This window comes from Penaeus vannamei, chromosome 17, assembly GCF_042767895.1.
Source record: "Penaeus vannamei isolate JL-2024 chromosome 17, ASM4276789v1, whole genome shotgun sequence".
In the NCBI taxonomy this organism is placed as follows: Eukaryota; Metazoa; Arthropoda; class Malacostraca; order Decapoda; family Penaeidae; genus Penaeus; species Penaeus vannamei.
This window is the reverse complement of record NC_091565.1, coordinates 8,303,507-8,313,542: the sequence shown is the minus strand read 5'-3', so window position 1 is coordinate 8,313,542 and position 10,036 is coordinate 8,303,507. Positions and strand designations below refer to the sequence as shown.

Sequence of the window (10,036 nt, the reverse complement as noted above, 5' to 3'; positions counted from 1 at the left end):
CAATGTTTCTTCAAAAAAATTATACACTTCACGAAAAACGAAACTATGGTGAAACAGGGGATAACTCCTCGTGCTCTATGTTGCTCAAACGAGAAATACTATACAAAGTTATTTAAGCAAGAAGTGTGTGTAGTCTACTGCTGTGGGGCTTTTTGCAGTTAAACAACATTTGGCTAGGAACTGACAAGTCAGGCCCTAGATTTAAACAAGATCAGTTGAACCGTGCCTTTTAACAGCAATATATATTTTATATTTTACCATTTGCATTCATTTAGGAATGAATTTCAACAAATCAAAAACAATATGTAATTTAACTTTAATGAAAAATTTACAAACAGTTTACACGATAAAATAGCTCTCCATAACAATTTTTATACATTTAAGTCTTGGGCATTAGATGAATAATGAAAAAATACTTGTTTTGAAAATGTAAACATTAACCTTTCACAAACCCATGACTTTAAATACAAATTTTTGGTTTATAATTTGGCCAAGGATATATTTCAAAACCACTCTTGCCAATGATCCATGTGGTTACTCCAGATATATATACATTTTCAATAAATGGCTTAAATAAAAACAGTTCATGATGTAGATTTTTCATTAGAGCTTCCTTAAATCTTGATCACTGGAATGTAGTGACTACCATTCACAACAATTCTGCTGGACACCACTTCTTACAATGCAGGCAGCATTTGAGGCCACTGCTCAATGTTGCATAAATTAATAATCTGCCATATAATTCCTTTGAAAAAAAAAAAAAAAAAAAAAATCTTTACATACACCCCCTTTGGCATGCATGCAAAGGCAATCACTAATTGGACAGGACAGACACCAATTGAAACATTCAAAAATATAAAATTATATATATATAAAAAAAAGTTAAATGAAGCCACCCTAAAACACCTAGCATACAAGTACTATACCAAAAACATCAACAGCCATTTCAGCCTAAATATTAGGTTTAGGTATCCATTAACAGCTGGATAAAAAAGTTGAAAGCCAAGAGATGCATTACACAATTTGATTTCAACTTGCCAAATGATAAGTAGCCAAATTTGAGAAGCACCAAAAAGCCAACCTTTACCAGAATTCCTGTTCTTCATTCTGAATAAAATCCAGGTCTTTTGGATCATCCAGCCACTGTCAATAACTCCCCAAATAAACTTGCCTCGAGTTATTACAGATTTTCAAAGGAAATGGCTATTAATGTAAATTATCAAATCAGATCTACGCTGAATAACAAATTAACAAAAATCATTAAGGGCAGCATTTTCACCTGGAATGACATACAAAAAAGTTCACTTGCATCAATCGCACACCATTCACACTTTCCAAAGAACTTCCGTAAATATTCCTTTAAGAATTTTGTGGGAAATATAGAGCTCTCAATTATGTACATGGGAGGTCAAATCATTTTGACAAAAGAAAATTGTAGGCTGTGTATCAATAATCTTCTAGTACCCCTTTTATACGCATGTCCCCTATTTTCCCCATTTACGAAGAAGGCTGGATCAGATGTATAAACATTGCAGAAAGTCCTTGACTGTCCCTCCAAGGGGTATTGAAAGTTGCTACTGTGTCGAGTTGTCCCAGGTCGAGGTTCTTGAGTTCTGTCTTTTCCCTCCCACTCCCACCCCAACCCAGCCCCCCCTCCCCCCCTCTTACAGACTGACTTCTAAGGCAGCTACCACAACCTTCACTAACTATTCCCAGGTCATCAAAGTTGCAATTTAGAAAATAATTGTTGACCATTTCTACATAATTGAAAATGGAAAAAAATCTGGTAATAATCCAATTGATGTCCAGATTTCACAGTAGCATAACAGACCATTTTAATATCTTTCATAAATTTGATCAAGATCACAAAGGTGCAAATTTAGCTGAGCTACAGCTATGCAACTTTAAGAAACATTGATAAAGAGAAAATTTACATCTTAACTATCACAGTAACAAATTAATCTTACTCCAAATTATACAATTCAATTTCTTGACAATTCAGTTTGTCACATTTCTAATAGCTGTACAGTATCAATATGTAATCAAATTAACCTACATTTAACAAAATATCCTAAACTGACTGATATGCAGCAGATCGTCGGCGGCGTCCTACAAGGTAAGCAATCAAGACTATAACAACCAGGCCAGCCAGGGCACAGCCCACGGCAATCGGTACAACATCGGAGGTGTTATCAGCCGTGCAGTGAACAGCTAGAATAAAGAAAAAATTATATAAATAATGGTTACAAACAGCCATACCACAAAATATTGACATGTCTCTCAATTTTCAAGTATGCAAATACTGGTCTCAACCTTCTGAAGCAATACTTACAATCAACAAAGTCCCTTTCTCCAATGATTTCATTGTAGGCTTGAATCTGGATGTTAGTCAAGTCAGATCCCAGAGGAAGATCGTATTCTGCACCATCTAGACTTCCAGTCACGTTGAAAGCAGACAGATGTGAATGGCAGTTGAAGCTACGGTTGACACCAATTTCAAGAGGACTGAAGTTGTAGTTCATCACAAGATCCAACTTTTCACCTGCAAAAGCAGCTTCAGTTAATATTTGTGCCCCTTACAAATCCTTGTGCCCATAAAGTATTTTCAATAACATTCTACAATCTGAACTTCAGACATCAGATTACTAAACTTCAAGAAAATCTCAATTTTCAACTACAGTAGTCTACCATCAACATCCATCTTTGGTAATTTCCATCTTTAGGCTCCTAGCAAATTCACGTGAAACAAGGTTGACATGCAATATACGAATAGTATCAATGCCCATTTGTAGCCTATAGATCAATTTACATTCAGCAATAACTTCATTAATAACCTGTGTAACATGTTATTAAGTGTGGCATTAAATGACTAAAATGTTACAGGCTACAACTTTACAAGCTGATATTTCAGATAAAGAGCACACAAGATAATTGTAGACCACCACCATTATGAATCAAAAACTTTACAAACTAAGAGGTCCACAAACATAGCAAAAATTTTGATTAACTAGAACTGGAAATGTTTCATTCTCATGACATTCATAGTGGTAGCATCTCTTACTGTTTGGTGGCCCCATAAAATTTATGGGTCTATTATGCAATGGACCTATAAGAAATTTGACTTCCACAGAACACTAAGGTGCAACTAATTACCGGAATTTGCATAAATTGCAAAGGTAACCTAACCAAAGGTGCAGAAATCTTTAAAAATTAATTTGTTAACCGACTGATGCACATCAATATCACTGTACAGTAATTCAGGTGAACAAGCCAAGCCATGCTCATCAAAATATCAATATAAATAATTAACAGAAAACTTCTCTGCATTCATGTTTAGGGCCACTTAAGTAAGTTATACATCAAAAATCATCTTTGAATGGTTTCCAACTTTATACTTCATGATGGTCCAGTAACTCAAAAAAAAATCCTGCACCTTAAGTGTACAAAGCTTTAGTGCATACACAACACAAGTGCTTTTGCATAGTACATGCATTTGTTTACATTTGAATGCACAACTTTAACAACCATGTTGTATCTGACAATTTCAAATCAAAGTTTACAATAACTTCATTAAGAAATCACCTGATGCTTCATGAGATGTCCAGCTAGTAAAATCCCCTTCAGTATATTCCCTAAGTCTTTAGTTAGAGTCAGGCTAGGTAGTGTGATTAACTCCAAGTTCTCAAAAAATAATCATGTTACCTTAGCATTTTCTAAAGACTACTGCGGAAAAATCTCTTGTATAGATTCAAGCAGTTTATTTAGGTGCAAGATTTTTCAATAATGAGATTACAGCACCTAACTGAAGTTATTGTTTGCCGTTTTACTTCACTAACAATAAAAATTTAATGAAGCATCTTTATTACAAAAGGCACACCTTCATTACAATACCAATTGTATACATGAAAAGCTCTGATACACTTACCATAAACAGTTGCATTTACAAAGTTCTTGCCCATAAAGACAGTAGCTGTAAAATCGATCAACGACCATGTGTCCTTTGTCCTGTTGAAGGTCATTCTGGTTGAAGAGGTTTCATTCACAGGACCCCAGGTGATCTCAATGTACTGTTCGCCTTCAGTTCCATTGCAGCTGCCAGTCACAGCTGCTCCATGCTCTGGGACAGTAACTGTGACCACTTCAGTTTTCTGAAAAGTTCGACAAACATTGGTAATGGAAAATTGGTTAAACAAGGAAATATATTAAGAGGTCACAATAAATTCTTGCATCACAAAGCTGTATACAAAACTGTCAAACTTACAAACACAGGGTTTACAGCATGAAACTTACATTGGCTTTTGCAGTGTAATTAACTGTAAAGGAGATGGTTCCCTGTACCATAACACAGGTAACATTATTCTCTGTAATGTTATAGTTGAAGTTGGTATCAGGAGCCGAGGTGGTTACAGGCTCTGGGGTCGTCGTCGTGGGTTCTGGGGTTGTCGTAGTTGGCTCAGGAGTGGTGGTGTTAGTAGGTTCTGGTGTAGTAGTAGTGGGTTCAGGTGTGGTGGTGGTGGTAGGTTCTGGTGTAGTAGTAGTGGGCTCAGGTGTGGTGGTGGTGGTGGTAGTGGGCTCAGGTGTGGTGGTGGTGGTAGTGGTAGTGGGCTCAGGTGTGGTGGTGGTCGCTTCAGGAGTGGTCGTACTCTTTGCCGTTGTGGTAGCTGGTGGTGTGGTGGGTGGTGCAAGTGTGGTGTTAGTCTTGTCACCATCTTCAATTAATCCATTTTCCACATCTGGGATACCGATGTCTTGGCTAGCAGCTAGGGTACCTGAGAAGTGGATTCAAGTGTTATTTTAAACTATTGAGGACAAAAACATTCTTTACAGTTCTCCAAACATGAAACTAACCCAATGAGCCAGAGAAGAACTTCAAAAAGGCATCTTACATAAAAATGCATTATCAAATAACCATTCTCTGGGTATTACACCAGTGCATATAATGCCTTCAAAGGTCACTGACAAACCTGCTACAAACTTATCTTATAAACTAAATTGTGCATGATTAGTAAATTTTAAAACTTAATTGGCAGTAATCTAGGCAAACCTTGCACTAAAACAATCTATATGTTAATAATCTTACTAAAATTTAAGGCCAATACAGATTCTAAGAAAATGAGAAATAGAAAAATTCATATGAATATACATACAAATATATGAAAATATCCATAATATTAATTCTTAATAAAATTAGAAAGTACAGTACCAAGCCCCCATATGGATTCAGAGAAATTTTATACAAGTTATCAAACTATTGACAATACTTAGGATATTGGTAACCACCCTCATCCAAGACCCACTAGAGGTTCTAAGAAACATTAACACAAGCAGGTTAAGTTAACTTTAAACCACTTTTTGCCTTAAACAATAGCCTGCACTGATGTTACTGGGTACCATAAAGGTTAGGAAGAAATACATTAAATTTCACAATTCAGTCCTTTGGCACTGCAGGGATGACTGGTACGCAGCAAGAGATGTCAGGCAGGTTACAACTAAAACCCCTGCCTCCCCTATACATTTTATTCTTGTTGGCACAAACAAACTGAACAATGTATACATGGCCTACCTTACCAAACACACATGTAATTTGACCTATCATAAGGGGGTTAATAGGACATCTCAATTCAAGCTCTTTCTTAACCACAGTAAATAAACATGTAATATCAACTTTGATTTTAGTTTGTTTACATATAGAAGACTCCACAAGAACTAAGTACATTTCACACTGGCAGTTACTAGCCCTACCTGACCATACCAGTTCCAAAATACTTTTTCATTGCTATTAGTATTATTAGTATTATAATTACCATTACTGTTGCCCTCCCAGCCTCAACACATTACTATCACCTATACCCACTTCCAAACACGGTTTCAATTAAATAGGGATAAAATCAGTAATCAACTGAGAATCAGATTCTTCAATCATCTAACATCTTGGTATGTAGATGTACTCCATGCAGAAAATTCTGTATTTAAGTCAATCTTAAGGTGCGCACATTTCCAGACTAACTATTCTTTAAGTCCGTATTTATATATAAACTCCTTAATAGATTTGAAGCAGTAACCCATTCTATACCTTCCACCTTCATGTGCATGCTTAAACTATACTCCAATTGGGTTTAAAGTAATAAAGTATAGTTATGACAGACTGCAGTGAATTTATAATACCATGGTTGTGCCAAACCTTTGAAGTCAGTGACACCAAGATGATACAACATACATGCTACGTCCATTGATTTTTTGTCTTTTTTTTCTCTCTTTTTTTCTTGCTTACACAGATGGCTCCACAACAGCTTAGTCAACAGTCAATTACTAGTCCTACCTGATCAACTATGTACCCTATTAATTCCTTTTCAGACTTTTTTCATCTCAACTTGCTAGAAGTATTTATACAATCCCAATATAAAGAAGTCATGATATTACCATCAAGAAAAAAGGGGATACAACTGGTTAAGTAGGCCTACAAATTGACATGTTAAAGCACTTGTATGTGCTAAAATATCAATTACACAGGGCTGATGGGTTAATATTCGAATGGCTAAATGTATAGCTACGCAGCAAAATAGAAAATCATGCTAATCCGAGACATACAACGTTACTTTTTTAAATTAATAGTTGTTAATGCTACGAAACGGTTAGTCTCCCTCAATTTCCAAAAACTTGCAGGAATAAAATCATCTCGGTGAATCCATACGAATTCTGGAACAATTGAGATCAATAAGGAGAAATTTGTAACCCAAATACCAACCCTTCCATCACCATAGATTCAATCAAAACTAACCTTATAGCCTTGAAGATATTCAATTAATAATCACTTTTCATTAAATACACTTCACAAATCAATAATAATGAAGTTATTTAATTATCAAAATAAATAAATAAAAGGAGGGGAGATTCATACGAGAGCTGATGAATTACTGAGCAAATTCTCCATTGCGCATGCACGGACGTCTCTCGTACCTGTACTGTTTCCGTTATCTCAAGTTATCTGTATACAATACTAACTTTCATTCCATACTACAAATGTATAGTAAGGAGCATTATCTGAACTTTAAAACTTATTAAAGCTTATAGCTAGAGTCAACCACATATGCTTTCCGAAGGCCTAAAACAGCAATTCAAACTTTGGATGTTCAGTGCTTGGGTTGTACGTATCTCATTTTATGGACTTCTGTTTTGAGGATATCAGGATTTTATAGCTTGTGAACAAACGTTAGATATTCCTCATCTAACTGCAATTGAATAGCTTCCAAAGATGGGCAAAAACCTTCTATTTCAACTTTTAGAAATTTACTTCACAGCTCTTAAAATACAATTACAAACTAATACTGATACAAAAAAACCTTCTGCGATCCAAACAAGTGTGTTCTATCCTAAACCACTAAGCTAGCTATAACTTGTGATGGAAGGCCTACAATTTGAAGTTAAATAAGCTGAGTCTAGTAAGAGTTCAGCTTTTCGGTCCATCCTACCGTATACATTCAGTCAAGATTGAATTTGGATTGGTTTCTTATCAAATATAACACCATCAGAGGTCCACTAGTTCCATGCACAGCAACATCAATAAAGGTGTGTGCATGTGTGTATGTGTGCAGATGGACATGCATGCACATTATAGCATTACCATTCCTGTCTACAAATTTAATGTACCAACAAATGATTTTTTTTTGGCCACTACAAGATTCTTTAATTTGCCCTTATGGTTTCCACACGTTCACATTAACACCTTCCTAAACCAAGGGCTTTACCACCCTTGAGCCCCAACCAGTTACAGCATTTCCCCAACATGAAACATTTCCTAGGCCATTCTTTATATCCTAGCTGGTGCTAGGATGGAAAAGACTTGACAGTGACACCATATATCTAAAGCTAATAAATTTGGAACAGTTGTGCCAAGAGCTTTGACAAAATTAAACCTGCAACATCTTTTGAAAAGGGAATCTTATTACTAGTGACCTAACCACAAGCAAAAATTCAAAAACAGTTTAGGTGCTTGCACAAAACCCCAGAGATATGTCTTCAGAAGTGCAACATGCAAGGATGCGACTATTAGAATTAGTTTTCCACACTGATTCTTCTTTTATTCACCATAAAAAAAGAAAAACTCATGTTAAAATCTTAATATAATAGCATTTCATAGAGGTAGTTTCAGTTTCATATAGCCTTATGGTAAAAGGTACACTGCCTGTAGACATTGTGAAGAACAAAAACAAGATTTTTCATCTTTCATCTATATTTCCCTTTCAAGTTCCTAAGAAGTAGTTATTAACACTCCCTATGATGTACATTACAAGCATATTACACTAAATAATTGAAACTACAAATAATTGCAAGACTGGGAGGCAGTGAAAAATCTAAAAATGTACAATGAACAAGTTTCCCCACCAAAATTATGGGATTGAGGTAAGTAGGTGAGGTTCAGCAAACCTAATAAAGACTTCAGTAACCAAGCATTTGAAGCCATACATATTTAGACAATATTGACAAATGTTCATTCGATAGCGCATGTACCTGGTCCAATGAGGCAAAATAGCAAATATGGAATGTACCAACTGAACCATTTAATCTAGAATTTACCTCCACAAAAGTTCTTTATATAAAGGCATAGTGTTCCATGAGACTAATTTTGGAGGAAAGCATTCATGGCCTATAATTTCATGGGTAGTGTAGCTCGTAATATAGGAAATTTTTTTGGAAAAAAAAAAAAAAAAAATCAATGGGCTTGTCAAGATTAGGGGTGATGTGACTGATCAGGAGGGTCAGAGGGAGAGGCAGAGAACAAAATAAACTAACCTTTGCTACCCTCTATCTATTCCCTAGACGGATACTGACAACCCTGGCCGAGAGTGTTGTGGACAGTCTGAATGGGGATATATAATGGATGCTTTCACCATTTTGTGGTAAATATGAGGCCGCAGCAGCCATTTACGACTTTCTTATGCTCTAAAAGAATGCTCTCCGTAGCATTACCCCTACTCAAATTTTAGGCACCTTCAAAGCTAGAGGGTGCTTGGCTTGGTTCCTGTTCTGGTTAAAGTTATTGAAAGCAATGCAGATAGAGCATAAGAAATAGTCAAATAAGTACAATTGCTGCAGCCTAATTTACTGTGAAACGATGGAAATATACACTGCATATCACTGCTCACAGATAAAGTTCACAACACCCTCAAACAGCCAATTTTTTATGTTGCATCTTCTAGTTTTTCTATAATTCCTTATCACACTTCATTTGTAATTTAAGGTACATGTCAAATAATTTCAATAAAACTGTAGTAGTTGCATAAAGTGCTAATAAAGGAGGGAGGTACAAGAGGGGGTTTGCCCAACCCCATTTTCTAGGGAATAAATAGAAGGTAAGAAAGGTTAGGTTTCAGTTTTGGGTTCTTATGCCATCTTGATTGATTGATTAGTCAAAATCCCACCTGGTGCTGCAAAACATGATACCCTGTATTGGGATTTCCTCTCTAAAGGATGCATTATTCTTGTTAATATATACCACTTTCTTATTAACCATCCTAAAAGATCAACAAGCGAGAAACCAATGCACTAAAACCATTTTCTTTGACTAAAAATCCTTGCACAACCAATGTACACTATTTAGGCTTCAACATGTTTGCAGCTTTTGCTCATTCATAAGCTATCCAACAATCAGATTGGCAATAAAGCCATCTTCCACAATTACTTCCACAATTCAAGTCTTTCTTTGCACTAAAACATTGATCACTTCATTAAGGCAAGTCATTTCACAATCATTCAAGAGCAGAAAAAACAAACCGTACTTTAGCCTACACCTGAACAGCTTGCATGTCATTTACCACCTGATCTCTTGCTTAGGTTCATGCGTCCCCGTTCGGAGAATCAGGTGGTTATTCCAGGTCAAGCAACAGATTTGGGTCACTTGTCCCTATGGCCATTGTTCGGGGCATGGACGACCTACGTGTCGAGTGGATGCGCTGCCGGTGGGTACCATACCCTCTCCTCCCTAACCAAAGTTTTCCCTAAATCATTTTCTCAGACAAAGCTACTAATCCCCATAAAT

General features: G+C 36.1%; 1 protein-coding gene across 1 annotated transcript in view; it reads right to left on the bottom strand.

The window, feature by feature from the left end:
• Nucleotides 1-304: 304 nt before the first annotated feature.
• LOC113808348 (macrosialin) overlaps nt 305-10,036 on the bottom strand; it is a 10,487-nt gene continuing 755 nt past the window's right edge. The window contains exons 2-5 of the mRNA XM_027359761.2: nt 4,291-4,769; nt 3,926-4,148; nt 2,333-2,542; nt 305-2,211 (exon numbers count right to left, since the gene is read on the bottom strand). Of these exons, the coding sequence (XP_027215562.2) occupies nt 2,072-2,211; nt 2,333-2,542; nt 3,926-4,148; nt 4,291-4,769 (1,052 nt within the window). The 3' untranslated portion in view covers nt 305-2,071. The remainder of the gene's footprint in view (nt 2,212-2,332; nt 2,543-3,925; nt 4,149-4,290; nt 4,770-10,036) is intronic.